Raw genomic sequence first — 17481 nt, forward strand, 5'->3', positions numbered from 1 at the left:
GCTATTCATGCCCTCCATTTTGTCCGTTGCTTCCAAGCCTTCGACTTCTTCCGCTATGAATTAAGATCTGAATCTGATTGTTACTCGAAGTTGACTCAATTCCGAGTATTTGTATTTCGTTACAAAGATAGTGGAGTGCAAATTGGTAAATGCACGCTACACATGATGCGAAAGTGGTTATGAAGCAATCTAATATCTTTCAGTTGGATTATGATATCTATTGATATTCTGTATATAATGAAAGTGAAACCAGCGATGCATGTCAGGTGGTCTAGTAAATATATTTATTAAGTAAATCTCCACGCACTAAACATATTGAATGCGCTCCACAATTGCATCATTTATTTTCCCAGCTTCAAAAAAGAACAAAATACCAAACATGGAATGTTGTTGGCTCAAAATCCTTCTTCAGCCAACAACAAAAAACAATAAAAAATGTAAATACTTTATGAAAAAAATCAAAAACAGATTGGTGACAAAAAAAATATTTAAAAGTCCTCTCTGTAGAAAAGTTTTGGAATAATTAGGGATTTGAGCCCGAAACATTTCGGGTTTTGGTATCTTATTGTTCTTTCGTAAGCTGTTTTATTCATTTTTATTTACTACTGACGGCCTCAAGGATACAATGGATCACTGTCATCCATTTGGTCACTCACTGACTTGCTGATTAAAAAGAAAAAAATTTTAAGAGTAGACACCAACTTCAAGTAAAAGATACAAGTTAGTAAAAGAAATTCATATATCATTTGGGAAATATGCAAATACTCAAAGCCTCCAATCACCAGATATGCTACAAACAACAAATAGAATTGTAGTTTCTTCAAAAAAAAAACCCCCAAAAAACAGAATCAGAACCAAAAAAAAAAAAAAATAAATAAATAAAAAGAAAAAAACACCCCTACCTTGCTGAAAAAATAAAACAAAACAAAACAACAACAATCTTTTAATGCAAAATATGACACTCCATCAAACAGGTAATATATTGGAGTGAACAAAAATGTAAAAACCGAATTTATAACAAAATGATAAAACTATTATTTTCATGAGCTTTATCTCTTAAAAAAATAAAATAAAAATCCTACAAACTCTCATATCATATCATAATGGAATCTGTAAGTGGAAAAGAGGCGAATTGGTTGAGTAAAAGGTAACAGCACTAAATAGGAGACAGAAGTCATTAAAGGAGGTGTCATAAATTTTAAAAAAGAAGAAATTTTAAAAAACAAGTGTACAAAACTTACTGGACCAAGCAGATTTTTCTGTTTCTTCCTTCGTCGTATTTTTCTCAAAGACAGATTCAACCTGAAAATAAACAGAATAGTTTAAAAATAAAAAAATAAACATAAATAAAATAGAAAAGTAGAAACTGTGAAAAATCATAAGTTTGTCCGTGTTTAGGGAGGACCTCAATGTCTGAATTGGCAGAGCGATTTGACTCACAACCAAAGCCAAAAGTTTTGATTCTGAGTTAATATACATACATACACACACACACATACAAAAGGACTGAAATCGATCCCGGGTACCGTCAATATTTTTTCTGATCCCTCTGTCCACCTGCAGTGATTGGGTAGCTGGGTTTATTAGATCTGGTGGAATGTACATTGCAATCAACTAGCATCCTCTCCAAAGGGTAGCAAGCAATTCTTATCATCCATTTCATGCTAAAGAAACTGGGCCCCATGTGTCTAATAGCTCTGAAGGACTACTTAAAAAAAAAAAAATATATATATATATACGAGGATGAGTCAAAAATCAATGGGACATTCAAATGTCCTACTGAGTCCATTTCTTTTTCATGTGACGTCAAATTTGGCTCAATTAAAATTACACTAGTACACTTTACACCACAAGTTGAAAATGTTAATTCTGTTACATTTTGACAGAGTTATGGCAGTTCAAAATGGCTCCCCCCCCCCCCGCGTATGTCCGTCAGCGACAGGAAACTGTTATTGAATGTCTTGTTTTTGAAGAAGAAACCTCGAGTAACATTTTAAAATGCCGTGGGGAAAGTTTATAAAACTCGGGAATCTTGTAGAGGCAGTGTTTTTAGGTGGGTTGGACGTACATCTTGTCATTTAGAAGAAAATGAGATGCAATCCAACACCTAACCTGAAACCCTCTCAACCATTATCTGACAAATCTTGTGATCGTTGCAGTGTCAACTCAGTAGATTACATAAAGACAGAAGCATTGATGAGATAGCAGGTACAATTTAAAGAGACATCGAAGCGACTTAAAGCAACAATTCGTTGAGTGAGAGCGGATTCAGGAAAGAAGCCGACTGTACTCTGTACTCATTTGACCTCACATATTGGAGCCAACATAATGACAATACTTTGGTCATTGCCCCCCCCCCCCCCCTCCATATAGAATATGGACCCCCAGCCACCCTTCCCCCAAAACATAGAGAACAACAATAAGTATAGGAAGCAACAAATAACTCCACTAACACCAACAACAAGTCTCCCACCTTCTCAAGCGACAATATACCGCTTTCGTCCATCCTGAAATGAGCCTTGATTCCTTTCGACTCGGACCCCTTGTTCTTGTCCAGGGCCTCTACAACGCCTTCCAACTTGTACTCACTTATCAAATTTGTACTGAAAGACCTAGAAAAGTATGACGATTAAAAAAAGAAATTTAATGAATGAAGTTTATACTAAACAAACCATGATTACAACTTACGTGTAAACAATAACCCTATAAAATAAATTAAAAAAAAAAAATTCCCTTCATTCATCCCATAGGGGAAATTTGTCTTTAGGGTCTATTCCAAAGAAAAACTGGAATAACCCAGGTGTCAGCCGCAGTGCAGCGCCGCAAACTAAACTAAGGCTAAGTGACTTGCTCAAGGCCACACAACGCCGCGGGTAATCGTACTCAGTACCTTTCGGGTAAGGAGCAAAGACTTAACCGCTGAGCCACGCGACCCCCCTAAAAACCACTTACTTATATTCTTACCTCTTTCTTTTTACTACTCTCGTGATAAAAAACTGTTAAGCCTGTAGCTACAACTTTATAAACAAAGGAAATAAATTATCCTATGGTAAAAATTCAGCCAATGTATTAACTCTATCGAGTTTACCATGATTGAAAATCTGACAAATTTGTTAGAGTTTCCATTCATACAAACTCGAGAGAGGTAAGGGATCAACTTCCTCGAGTCCACCATGATTGAAAATCAAACAAATTTGTTAGAGTTTCCATTCATATGATATGAACTTGAGAGAGTGAAAATATCGACTCTCAGAACTGCTCACTTCTTCAGGCAACAAACAAAATACCTGTATATCGCCTGGAAAAGAATCCAAATTTCACGAAATAGGTAGGCATGACAACCCCCCCCCCCCCAAAAAAAAACAGCAGCATGATATCTACCCTAATTATTGGAATTAGCAATATATTTTGAAATGGTAATGGTAAAGCACAATTTGTTTAAAAATTCGTTTCTGATTAAAATAACAGCATTTTCATTTTCCCCCTAAATTTTTAAATCTGAATTTTAAAAATACAAACAAAACCTAAAAAACTCCCCCAGGAACTTGCCCATATTTGCTCCCGATGTTGCCTACTAAACACCCTCCCCACGATCCCCCAAAGAAAAATAATTAATAATTTTGATACAACAGACCTGCCAACCCTTCACATTCCAAAAGTGGAATCAGAACGCCTGAAAATAGGAATTTGAGACAAAAAATAGGAATTTCACCTTTTTAACAACCCCCCCCCCCAACACCTCTTTTATCTTCCTACCACTATCATCATATTTTGAAAATCGGAATTTTAGAGACAATGGTGGAATAGTACAAAAAGGAAGAATGGAAATAGGAATGATTCCGCCAAAAGCGGAAGGGTTGGCAGGTATGGATACAATAACAGAGAACCAGCTTACTTTTTGTCGTCCTCTGTCAAGAAATTCAAATCAGTGTAAATGACCTTGAACCCAAAGTCCTGAGTGTGCTTATTAAAAGTCATGACCTTTCTCTGTGGGTAAGGATTCATGCGTCCAAACAGCGTACGCTTGATGATTCTTGAAGGCTCACTGGGTGCGCTGTCAGAATCAGCCAACTTTTGCTTCTCAAATTCAACCTGAGTAAAGATAGATAAAATACAATGAGCTAGATAATGTAGGGGGTCCCGATAACTCGGTAGAGCACTCGCTTCACAAGCAAAGGGGGCCAAGATCGATCCTGGTTGCAGTCGAGATTTTATTTCTGACCCCCCACCCTGTCCACCCAGCAGTGAATGGGTATCTGACTCTGTTAGATTTGGTGGAAAGTACTTTGCTAAAAACTAGCGTCCTATCCAAAGTTTAGCAATCAATTTGCTATTGTCCATTTCACGCTACAGAAACCGGGATAAACTCCGGCTCCATGAGCCCAAAGACTCTTTTTAAAATTAAAAAATAAATAAAATAATGTAAGACTTGATGATCATTGTTAATCCAACGGAGGTCTCAATAGCGCAAGTGGCTGAGCACTCGCTTGAAAAGACAAAGGACCAATTTCCATCTCAGGTGCAGCTCAGATTTGTTTCTCACTCGTCTGTCCACTCAGCAGTGATTGTGTATGTTATTCGTGATATGATGCTTACTTTCGGATCAGAGGGTCCTGGATTCTGGCCTCTTCAGCTCGTGGTTGAGTCCTTGGAAAAGTCTCTTTACTCACCAATCTTTTTAAACCACTATACTTTACTTTGTAAACCTCTTTACTTTACTTTTTATACCTCTATACTTCATTTTTTAAACCTCTCAACTTCAAGTTTTAAACCACTTTAATTTATTTTAAAACTCTCTAAACTTTACTTTTAAACCACATAAATTTCCTTTTCAACCCTCTAAACTTCAATTTTTAAACCACATTAATTTCCTTTTCAACCCTCTAAACTTTACTTTTAAACCATATTAATTTCCTTTTCAGCCCTCTAAACTTTACTTTTAAACCACATTCATTTCCTTTTCAACCCTCTAAACTTTACTTTTAAACCTTTCAACGTTACTCTTAAACATCTCAACCTTACTTTTCAAACCTCTATACTTTACTTTTTAATTAATTTATCTTTCAAGCCACTTTACCTTACTTTTTAAACCACTTTATTTTATTTTCAAAACCCCAATACTTTACTTCAAATAGCAGCAAATTTACATAACATAAATAAAACTGTCTGAGGGCTTTACCCTACTCACACTAATAGGATAGACATTTCCGTCCCTGACCCCAAACTTCTTGACCTTGAACCCTTTGCCCAGGTAAGCGGCTTGGTACACAGCACCCATAGCTGCCGCTTCATCCGTGTTGATGCTTTTGCCCAGGTCAGATCTAGGTGGGTAAAAATTGACAGTATGAGTTGAAGAGGAAAGGGGAAAATTTATTTTTAAAAAAATATATATTCATGATCACACAAACATTTTTAAAAAAAGCAAAAAAAAAAAAAAGCACATGGAGCCGGAGTTTATCCCGGTTTCTATAGCATGAAATAGACAATAGCAAGTACTTGCTACCCGTTGGATAAGACACTAGTCTATCGCAAAGTTCCACCATTAACAGACCCAGGGGAGGGGGGGGGGGGGGGGGGGGAGAGGGTGTCAGAAAAATAAATCAATCAGTTCCGTTGAGTGTAAGGCGATTGCTTTATCAACTGAACTATCAGGGCCTCCTGGACCATCACAAAACAATCACTGATTGAAAATTATGAACTGATAAAAAAATTTTAAAAAATTCTCACTAGCTGCTCGAAAATAAAGTATTTTTATTCTGTTCCCATCTCACCATAAAAAAAAGAAAAGAAAAGAGATACAAACAAATTTTTTTTTTTTACTTCCAAAAGCTATGAAAGCAGAAGAAAACGAAATAATTATTTTGATCAAATTTCATCATTAAAAAAACAAAACCAAAACCAAAAACAAAAAATCAAAACGACACACTGATCAACCAGGCCCTTTATTTTATAATTTGAATATATCTAGAAGAATGTTATAGAAAAAATAAACACACACACACCAAACAAAGCTCGAATCACAAATACCTTCCAAGAAATTTCATCAGCTTCTCCTGGACTTTTGGAATACGAGTGGCGCCACCCATCAAGATGACGTCGCTGATCTCCAGCTGTGGAGGAAGAAACAAATCACCATGAGAGACTCTTCAATCACAAAAAAAAATGACCACATTGAAACGGGAGTGATAAAGATTATGTGAAAAGCACAATAATCGTCAAAATGAAGATTTTTTCTTCTTTTTTTTTTTGGTATTGTTTTGTTTGTTATTAAGGTTTTTACACACTTGTGACAAATTTAAGTTAGGAAGATAGAGAGAGAGAGAGAGAGAGAGAGAGAGAGAGAGAGAGAGAGAGAGAGAGAGAGAGAGAGAGATAGATAGAGAGAGAGAGATAGATAGATAAAGAGAGAGATAGAGAGAGAGAGAGAGAGATAGATAAAGAGAGAGAGATAGAGAGAGAGAGAGAGAGAGAGAGAGAGAGAGAGAGAGAGAGAGAGAGAGAGAGAATAAGAGCAGTTAGAAGTGAAATATCTGTTGAATATTATAGTTATCATATAACAAGTGCAACTAAATAACAAATTGCCATATTTCTGGACAATAAAGATCTATTATTAGCATTATTTCAGCGCCAGTAAAAAAGAAAAAAAAAAAAGGGATAGTGAAAAGATTCTAGAATTACAATTAAAAGCACACAGGAAAAAGTAAGACAAATGGGAATGGTTCAGCTAGGGGTCAGGAGAGAGATAGATAGATAGATAAAGAGAGAGATAGAGAGAGAGAGAGAGAGATAGATAGAGAGAGAGAGATAGAGAGAGAGAGAGAGAGAGAGAGAGAGAGAGAGAGAGAGAGAGAGAGAGAGAGAGAGAGAGAGAGAGAGAGAATAAGAGCAGTTAGAAGTGAAATATCTGTTGAATATTATAGTTATCATATAACAAGTGCAACTAAATAACAAATTGCCATATTTCTGGACAATAAAGATCTATTATTAGCATTATTTCAGCGCCAGTAAAAAAGAAAAAAAAAAAGGGATAGTGAAAAGATTCTAGAATTACAATTAAAAGCACACAGGAAAAAGTAAGACAAATGGGAATGGTTCAGCTAGGGGTCAGATAGATTCCAAAATCACACTATCAGATTAGATCACCTAAAAGTCTTATCCAGACAACAGAATTCCACGTAGAGGTATACACTCAATCGTTTGCAGAATTAATCCAAAACAGAGAACATAACTAACACTATGCAACAAGAGAGATGATTTACAAGGAAAAACAATCAACTCCCCCCCCCCCTCCCCTTCCGCTAAGGACTCTGACAAGGGCCAGGAAAAAAAACCAAGCAATCCCATTCCAAGACAAAGACAAAGAGCAACTTGGAAAACAGATATAAGGGGATTAGAAATGAAGATTAAAAAGGTCATGCAGTAATAGTAATAAAGTCGAATATGACAGACAATGGAAGTGTTGCTCTTTGAACTCACACTCAACCCGAACATCGACTATATCCGTAGTTTACCTCAGTTAATTTTACCCATGCCTATTTATTACATTTTTTCTGAGACAATTTATAGGCGTGGTATCAAAGCTAATGTGCGGCTATGTGGTCTAGTGGTATGACACTCACTTTCGGATCGGAAGGTCCTGGGTTCGAGCCTCGTGCTCGGCGCATAGTTGAGCCCTTGGAAAAGGCTCTTTACTCACATTCTCTCACCGTACTCAGGTGTAAAATGAGTACCTGGCCGTTAACAGCGTTGTCTTTGTCCGAAAAATGGTAATATCGCCTAACAGGCGTTATGTCCCGTCCTACATGTTAAGTGTTGCTGTTGACCAGGGACCCCTTGTAAAGCGCTTTGAGCACATTTTAGTGGATATATTGCGCTATATAAAAGCTCTATTATTATTATTATTATTATGTTTTTCATTTTTACACGTTTATGGTAGTTGAATAAAACTATCTATCCCCATGCTCATTTTTAATACATTTTTTTTTGTTTTGCCAATTTTGAAAAGTAGCAAAAATCTCTAGGATTGAGTGAGTTGAATCATGGATCTACAGTTTGTTTACAACAACAGACGAAGGAACAGAAAGTAAAGACCAAATTTTGAAAAAACAAAACAACAACAACAAAAAAAAAACAAAAAAAAGCCCCAAAAAGCATGAGATTGAATATGTGCAAATATCCATGAAATGCTCAAAGCACTATACAGGGGGTGTGGGGTCACAACGCATGCAGAACAAGGCATGGTGCCCATAAAAAGCTATCAAATATTTTTCAGACATAAGAGTTAGACAACAATGCTAGATTTGTAATCAATTGTGAATGAAAAAAAAAAAAAAAAGGCGTTTGCTGTAGTACACATTGTATTGCATAAATCTACTATCTTTCCAGAAAACGAGGTAAAGTCAAGCGTCCCAACTCAATAAGCAGACAAATAATAGGGAATGAGATTAGCGGAAGAGTAGCGTCCCTTGATTGGACGTCACCTTACAGAGAGAACGTCAACATGGTTTTGCGCATGCGTCTCTCTCGTCCTCGCTTTCGGTGAAGTGTCTCATGCCGCTTTAAATTGAAAAATTAAATTAAGCTTTTATATAGCGCAATATCCACTTAACGTGCTCAAAGTGCTTTACAAGGGGTCCCTGGTCAACAGCAACATTTAACATGTAGGACGAGACATGACGCCTGTTAGGCGATATTACAATTTTTCGGACAAAGACAACGCTGTTAACGGCCAGGTACTCATTTTACACCTGAGTACGGTGAGAGAATGTGAGTAAAGAGTCTTTTCCAAGGACTTAACTATGCGTCGAGCGAGGCTCGAACCCAGGACCTTCCGATCCGAAAGCGAGTGTCATACCACTAGACCACATAGCCGCACAGGAAGCGAGGACGAGAGATGCATGCGCAAAACCATATTGACGTTCTCTCTCTAATAACTTCTCCGCCGGTGACTTCCAATCAAGGGACGCTACTCTTCCGCTAATCTCATTCCCTCTTGCAGACCCAACCAGAGATATCTAAAAAATAAAAATGTTAAAAATCAGGTATATCATTGAACCATACCAGGGTGATCTCCGATACTTTCAAGGCTTCTTCTACAGGTTTGGTAACTCTATCGAACAGGTCAGAAGACATCTCTTCCAATGAAGCTCTTGACACCATAGCTTTAAAGTCTTGCTCATCTAGCAAATTCTCTACCTGTGAATATGGAAGAAAAAAAAAAAAAAGCTGCAATACTTCTAGTCTATGCTAACTGTTTTAACAAAATCTGTATACAAAATAAATACCTACAAATTATCTCTGTCATCTATTTGGAATTTAGTAATGTATTTAAATCTTTATCTTTGTTGTTGTTGTTGTTGTTGTTGGCTGATGAAGGGTTTTGAGCCCGAAACATTCCGTGTTTGGTATTTTGTTCTTTTTTGAAGCTGTTATATTCAATTTTGTTTATTACTTTATAAAAAAAGGTCAAGTTTTTTCCGGCAAACAGCAAACAGACCTGCCAAATTGAAAACTTAAAATTTAGTCATTTTTATGTCAATTTTTAGTAATTTGACAAGGAAATTTCCATAAATTTTTTTTGGTATTTTCTTAATTGGCCATGAAATTTGTCTAAAATTAATAAAATTACCAAAAAAATTTGTAAGATTCGGCAGGTATGCACAAATATAGCTGGTTCTCCACTAGTATATCAAATGAAGACGGTTTTACCTGAGCCTGGTGGTCAACGTTGGCACTGAGAACTTTCTTGACACGTTCGGCCTCCTTGAACAGCTTGGCCATGGCCCGATTGTTCTCCGTCACTTTGAGGCTCGTCTTTTTCTGGCTGTCAAACAACTTGGCCAAGTGGTTCCGTAGACGCAGTGTGAACTCCAAACCACCAAGAGTACGGTCAAAGCTGCAATTATTTTTTAAAAATCTTTATTGCATAACAAATAGCTAACAACAGTTTAAAGGGATTTATGACGTTTGCAACACATTTGGGTCTTATCAGCGTTAGTAAAAAGGAAGAAGATTAGATAGTAAAAATATTCTAAAAACAAACAAAAAATGAGCTTTTATATAGCGCAATATCCACTTAACGTGCTCAAAGCGCTTTACAAGGGGTCCCCGGCCAACAGCAACACTTAACATTTAGGATGGAACATGACGCCTGTTAGGCAATATTACAATTTTTCGGACAGAGACAACGCTGTTAACGGCCAGGTACTCATTTTACACCCGAGTACGGTGAGAGAATATGAGTAAAGAGCCTTTTCCAAGGACTCGACTATGCGCCAAGCGAGGCTTGAACCCAGGACCTTCCGATCCGAAAGCGAATGTCATACCACTAGACCACATAGAAGTACAATTAAAAGAACTTGAGGAAAAAGAAAGACAAAGGGGAATGGTACAAATAGGGAACATATGTAGACTCCAAGTGCACACTATCAGCGTACTTTGAAATTACCTAAAAGTCTCACCCTGACACCAGCACAAGATCCCATAAAAGAAATACACTCAAATGTTTACAAATCATAAGTTAAAATTAAAAAAAAAACAAAAAACAGTCGCTTTCGGATAGGAAGGTCCTGGGTTCGAGCCTCACTCAACGCATAGTTGAGTCCTTGGAAAAGGTTCTTTACTCACATTCTCTCACTGTACTCAGGTGTAAAATGAGTACCTGGCTGTCAACAGCGTTGTCTGTGTCGAAAAAAAAATATTTGTAATATCGCATAACAGGCGTCATGTCTCTTTCTGCACATTAATTGTTGCTGTTGTTCAGGGACCCTTTGTAAAGCGCTTTGAGCATGTTTAGTGGATTTTGCTATATAAAAGCTCAAGTTTTTAAAAACGAAATTTTCTGAACGATCTTTGCCGTTTCTGCTCCAGCTGTGTGGAACTCATTAATTGCGTAAACAAGGAACTGTCAAACCTTTGACACCTTTTAAAAAAAAGCCCTTCAAACTGAGTTATTTAGATCTACCTATCACACGAATCATTATATACATGTATACCCATTACACTACTATTACAACAACAAGAGATGAAGTGAGTAGGAAAGTGCTAGAAGGCAATAGAGGATAAAAATTCGAACCCCCATCGCTGCCGCGACATTTTTTTCTCTCTATTGTCGTCTGGCACTTTCCTACTCACTTCATCTCTTGCCTGCTCCACTCACTTTACTATTACAACAGCACACCAACACTTACCCTACTCCTTTAATTGTAAGCTGTGGGTTGGATTCCATATATCCGCCTTCTTTTGTTTTCACTACATTGTAACCTATACAAAGGAAAGAGGACCATCAGTTGGTTTGTATTGCTTTTAAGGGTTTTACGGCGCTTGCAACACATTTAGGTTATATCAGTGCCAGTAAAAAGGAAGAAAATGGGATAGTAAAAAGTTCTAGAATTACAAATAAAGCACCCAAGAAAAAGTAAGACATAGGGGAACTGGGAAAAATAGGGATCAGATGTAGATTCCAAGAGCACACTATCAAAGTACTTAGTTTGAGATCACCTAAAAGTCTCATTCAGACACAAGCACAGATCCTAAGAGGAATACACTCAAATGTTTACAATTCATATATTATACATAAACAAAATATAATACAGTGCATAACAGAGAGATGATTTACAAGGGAAAAAAAAATCATCTCCCAAAACTAACTATACATTTAACTGTTTCCCTCCCAGCCAGGGTATCAGGCCAGGGCCAGGACAAAACTAAGTAATCTCATTCTAAGACAAAGACAGAAAGCATGTTGGAAAAAAGGTATAGGGGGATAGAAGGGAGGTCGGGAACCCCACCCAGGGAACAAATAGGGATCAGATGTAGATTCCAAGAGCATATCACCAATGTACTTAGTTTGAGATCACCTATAAGTCTCATACAAGCACAAAATCCAGCAAAGAGGAATACACTCAAATGCTTACATTATACATTCAAATTAACAAATATAATAATACATAACAGAGAGATGATGTACAAGGAAAAAAAAAATCATCTCCCAAAACAATAACTACGCATTTGACTGTTTCCCTCCCAGCCAGGACTCCGACCAGGGCCAGGAAAAAACCAAGTAATCTCGTCCCAAGACAAAGACAGAAAGCATGTTGGAAAACAGATATAAGGGTATATAAGACACAGTATGTACCTCCCTGCCCGCTGTGGGAGGTCAGGAGCCCCATCCAGCAGTTGGTTAAATAAGAAATGCCCTGATTACAATCTGGATGAGAGATGAGTGCCCGATAATACACAATGCTCGATATGCACTATAACTTTTAATTGTGTTTTGTTCGTATTCCTGTTTGGATTTTTGCTCTGTCAACATCAATGTGCCTATTTGTGTAAATACATTTTTTAAAACCCTCTCAATGAAAATATTCAAAAATCTAAAATATTATGTCATCAGCACAAAATATGCAAACACATCTTTTAAAGTGTTTCAAAACTTATAAGAATATGTCCATATCCTGTAAAACATCCTTTAAGTAATCATTCCTTGTACTAGAGTCATGTGGCCTAATGTCCAGTATATGTGTAAACATTTCTGAATGATCAAAAACAAAAAAAAAACAAACAAAAAAATGAAAAATAGGACTTTAGAAATCTTGACAGCATTTATTTTTAAGACGCTGAAAAAAGAAAAGAAAAGAAAAAAGGAAAATCCCAAGGAAAACAGGAAGTGGCAGCTTTAAATAATAAGCTTTAATTTCATTCTGTTCAAAATCCTCTATTTTCTTTCTTGCAAGGGCACCAGATGGCTTAAAGGGTAAGGTATTGACTGCTCAAACATTCAAACTTGGGTTTTGAACCAAGCTATCAATATCTAACTTTTATTCTCGAGCTGTTTTACAGCACTACAGCTGAATCCAGGGCTAACCAGTAAATTTTTTGAGACCCTATGGCCATATCCGTAATAGATGAATGCATTTATCACAGACTCTATGGAACTGGGTGTTTGTCTTTATAACTTTGAAGAAATATTAATAGAATTTTTTTCTTTCTCTTTAAAATTGCGGTAACTTAAGAAAAAATTTTAAAAATATTTTCTCTAACACTGCAACAAAATTGGTGTGAAATGAAAATCTGTAATATTTCTTCCATGCCCATAATTGTCACCAAATTTCAGTAGTAATCACAGACGATCCGTGAAAGTGACAGGAGTGGGATCCTAGCCACTTACTAAATCCTCATTGTACCATGGGACGCATAAGGCTTTCTTATTTAACCAAGAACTTCCATTTCTGTCTGTTGGCTGCATGGACAGTGTCCGACACCAATGTTTGTTTTTTGATTTTAAGGGTTTTACGGTGCTGGCAACACATTTAGGTTATATCAACGCCAGTCAAAAGTATGAAAATGGGATGGTAAAAAGTTCTAGAATTACAATTAAAGCACCCAAGAAAAAGTAAGTCAAAGGGAAACTGGGAACAAATAAGAAACAGATGTAGATTCCAAGAAAATGCCATCAATGTAGTTAGTCTGAGATCACCTATGTCTCATCCGGATACAAGCACAAGACCTAACAAAGAAGAATACACGCAAATGCTTACATTATACATTCAAATTAACAAGTTTAATAATACATAACAGATTTACAAGGAAAAAAAATATCATCTCCCAAAACAATAACTATGCATTTGACCGTTTCCCTCCCAGTCATGACTCCGGCCAGGGTCAGGACAAAACCAAGAAATCTCATTACAAGACTAAGACAGAAAACATGTTGGAAAACAGAGATAAAGGGATAGAAGATAGGGCCAGGAATCCCACCCAGGACACCAATGTTATTCCAGACTCTTCAAGTTCTTTATCCACAGATCTTCTCAAGGTTTCCTTGTATCTGCCTCTTTGCCTTTTGCCATCAGCCGTCCAGCGGAGTGCAGCTCTTAGCAAAGCAGGTGCATCCATTCTGGCAACATGTCCAGGAGGATCCTAGCTACGTGTTGAAAGTTTGGTTTCTCCAATCAACGAAAATGTCGTAACAAACTTAAAAACAGAAACTTAATCAATTCTCTGCCATACAATGATGAAGAGGAAACTTACCCACAATCGTGGCTGTAGTGCTGGTGGCTCCCATGTCATAAAACATGTAGTATTGCATTGTGGTGTTAAAGTTCTTACGACGAAACACACCATAGTTCAGGGCAACTGTCATTGAAGAAAATAGAGGTAAACATGAATTTTTTCTCTTACAAAACAAAAATTGATCTTTAAAAATCCCAATACATGCACCCCCCCCCCCCCCTCCCCTACACACACAAAGAAAACCGGGCTTTGTGACGAGACAGGTCTAACACGCTATTGATCAACTATAGTAAAAATAGAAAATTACGTAATGATCCCATGAGAACGAATAATTCTATATTAAGTTAATTGATTTAATGGGGTATTAATTTTTCTAACCACAACAATAATTAAAAAAAAAAAAAAAAGACAGAACGAGAAAAGAAGAAAAATAAAATTCTTTTTCTTTTCTTTTTAAAAAAATGAAAGCTTAAATTAAAACAAACAAAAAAACAAAACAAAAACAAAAAATAAGAGAGAGAAAGAGGGGAAATAATTCTTACCAGCTGCATTATCATTCATCAGTTGTAAGACATTAATACCCACTAAGTCAGCAGCCTGAAGAACAGCTCTCCTCTCGGCCTGGTTGTAAAACGATGGCACTGTAATCACAGCATCCTTGATATCTTGCTCTGGAAGGACATTTGAACATTCATAATAATAATAATAATAATAATAATAATAATAATAATAATAATAATAATAACAACAACAACTTAACAATAATGACAACAATAATAATAATAATATGCACAAAGCGCTTAACAGTTACTGGCTCCTTTCACTCAAACATGCAATTTGAAACGAAGCTGTTAATGGCCGGGTACTCGTTTTATACTTGAGTACAGTGACAGAATGTGAGTACAGAGCCTTTTCCATGGACTCAACAATGTGCTGAGCGAGGCACGAACCCAGGACCTTCCAATCCGAGAGTGAGTGTCATACCACAAGACCACATAGCCGCACAAGGATTAAATAACACTTCAAAATCCTTAAAATTTATACCAGTGCCTGCCCCCTAAATTGTTACTTTGATATTCTCATCAACCTTACCAGCAAAATCCTGAGCGTACTCCCTAGCCTTCTCCATGATCATCCCAAGAAGTTCTTCGGGTGTGTAAGTATCACTGTAAAAACACAATAAATCAAATAAATATAAATATATTGTATTATTTAACTTTTCATGCTGTGACAGTCATAACATCAAAGATGAGTATACTGGTTTAGATCATCATCAAAACTGCATCAACTCCGCCTTACTCTATACAAGCTCCAACTCTTATCAGAGACTTCCTGCTCAAACTTAAAACGTTTAAAAAATTTTAATTTCGCGAAAAAACAAAACAGAATGGTAGGCAATATCTCTATCTAAATAACAACTTTGAAAAAGAAGAAAATACCAAACACAGAACGTTTCAGACTCAAAACCCTTCTTGTTTGATTGTTTGTTTTCAAGAGTTTTACGGCATTTGCAACACATTAAGGTCTTATCAGCACCAGTAAAAAGGGAGAAAATAGGATAGTATAAAGTTATAGAATTATATTTAAAGCACACAAGAAAAGGTACGACAAAGGGGAATTAGTTCAAATAGGAAACAGATGAAGATTCCAAGAGAGACTTTTTTTTGTTTGTTTGTTGCTTTAGGTCTCTTCCAACACAATTGAGGTTATATGAGAGACCGCTGAAACAAAAAACGAGCAATCTAACAAAAATAGTACAAAGGTAAATCAAAATCATAACCTAAAGATATCATAAGCTAAATTATAAATAACCAAGAACAAACAGGCAGAAGATTTACAGAAAAAAAAATATCCCCTGTCAAAAATACAATCACAAACCAAAGAAGCAGGATAGGCTAGTAAAGAGAAGAAGAAACGACATCACTATCGGATCGTACACCCATGCGAACATCATAGGTATATGATTCAAGGGTGATGCTCCCATCCAACCACCCGCCCAAGAGAGACTTTCAAAGTACTTAGTTTGAGATCACCTAAAAGTCTCATCCAGACACAAGCACATGTCTACATTGAGAGGAATACACTCAAATGTTTACAAGTAATATATAATATGTAAACAAAACATAATACATTGCATAACAGAGAAATGATTTACAAGAAAAAAAAATAGTCTCCCAAATCTAACTAACATTTGACTTGTTTCCCTCTCAGCCAGGGCATCCGGCCAGTCTGGACAAAAGCAAGTAATCTCATTCCAAGACAAGGACAGAAAACAAGTTGGAAAACAGACACAGAGGGATAGAAGACACAAAAAATACCTCCCTGCCCGCTATGGGAGGTCGAAACCCCCCCCCCCCCCCCCCCCCCCCCCCAGCAAAACCCTTCTTCAGTCCATAACATAATCAATACAACTTTATACAATGTATTAAAGTCTTTATTGCTTCTGTCATTGGCTGAAGAAGGATTTTGAGCCTGAAACGTTCCATATTTGGTATTTTCTTCTTTATCAAAGCAAATTCATTTCAATAAAAATGCAAAACGCTACAAAACGTTTAACACAAATTTTCTCCTCCACTTACTCTTCCAGTTTGAACAGGACAGTTCCTCTCTCCTCGTCCTTAATCAGGTTGAAATAGGGAAATCGTTCTCTGTACAGTTGTACTTGTGGGTGGTCAAAGTCTCTCCCGATCACATGGTTAAGGTAGCAAATGGCTTTAGGCGGAAACTTCACAGCCTGTGAAAGGTTTAAAATAGGAGATTGTCTGTCACTGCATTATAAAACCTTTTCAGCTAATTACCTTGCACCAGGCAGCTAATTACCTTGCACCAGGACTCATTATTCAAAAATCCTTCCACTGGCTGCCAGTAAAGTATCAAATTGATCTTAAGATTCTTTGTTATGCATATAAATCCATGAATCAAATTTCCCCTCCTTACATCCAAGACCCAACTTCTTCCTATAAACCAGTGCGAGCTTTGAGATCTTCTGAGTCTTTATTGCTTAATGTAAGAAAATTTTCAAACATATTTAACAGTAAATATTTCTGCATCAGTGCCCCTCGGTTATGGAATAGCATAAGTTTTAAAACTAGATCCAGCCCTTCATTTGAAATTTTAAAAAAGAATCTGCAAACACAACTTTTTTTCCCCATGGCTATTAGTCCATTGTATATTTTAATTTGTGCATTATTTAACTATTGATTGTCACTGATTTTTTTTTTGCATAGCGCCCTGAGCACCTTTGAGTGGAAGTGTGCGCTGTATAAATGCTTCATTATTATTATTATTATTATTAATATCTTTTCAAATAACAAACTCACCGTGGCCTGAGCCTGGTTGGAAAATTGTCTTTCTCCATCTCTGAAGGCCACCATGGTTAACGTCTTACGACCGGAATCTCTGTCAAAGAGGTACGACAGACAAATAGACATGTCAAAGTTAAAATAATCCTAGAGCAATTGATGCGAT

The 17481-nt window shown here is 36.7% G+C and overlaps 1 protein-coding gene across 3 annotated transcripts in view; it reads right to left on the minus strand.

Moving 5' to 3' along the window:
- The window catches only part of LOC144960113 (hypoxia up-regulated protein 1-like), a 49358-nt gene that overhangs the window by 22187 nt on the left and 9690 nt on the right, over positions 1-17481 (minus strand). For all 3 annotated transcript variants that reach the window (XM_078893086.1, XM_078893088.1, XM_078893087.1), the window contains exons 5-17: positions 17334-17412; positions 16593-16747; positions 15106-15179; positions 14556-14684; positions 14032-14136; positions 11190-11262; positions 9709-9895; positions 9061-9195; positions 6028-6110; positions 5189-5321; positions 3896-4092; positions 2474-2612; positions 1242-1302 (exon numbers count right to left, since the gene is read on the minus strand). In XM_078893086.1, the coding sequence (XP_078749212.1) occupies positions 1242-1302; positions 2474-2612; positions 3896-4092; positions 5189-5321; positions 6028-6110; positions 9061-9195; positions 9709-9895; positions 11190-11262; positions 14032-14136; positions 14556-14684; positions 15106-15179; positions 16593-16747; positions 17334-17412 (1550 nt within the window). The remainder of the gene's footprint in view (positions 1-1241; positions 1303-2473; positions 2613-3895; positions 4093-5188; positions 5322-6027; positions 6111-9060; positions 9196-9708; positions 9896-11189; positions 11263-14031; positions 14137-14555; positions 14685-15105; positions 15180-16592; positions 16748-17333; positions 17413-17481) is intronic.

Source organism: Berghia stephanieae, chromosome 14, assembly GCF_034508935.2.
Source record: "Berghia stephanieae isolate SIO BIC M18660-M18661 chromosome 14, UCSD_Bste_1.3, whole genome shotgun sequence".
NCBI classification, from domain to species: Eukaryota; Metazoa; Mollusca; class Gastropoda; order Nudibranchia; family Aeolidiidae; genus Berghia; species Berghia stephanieae.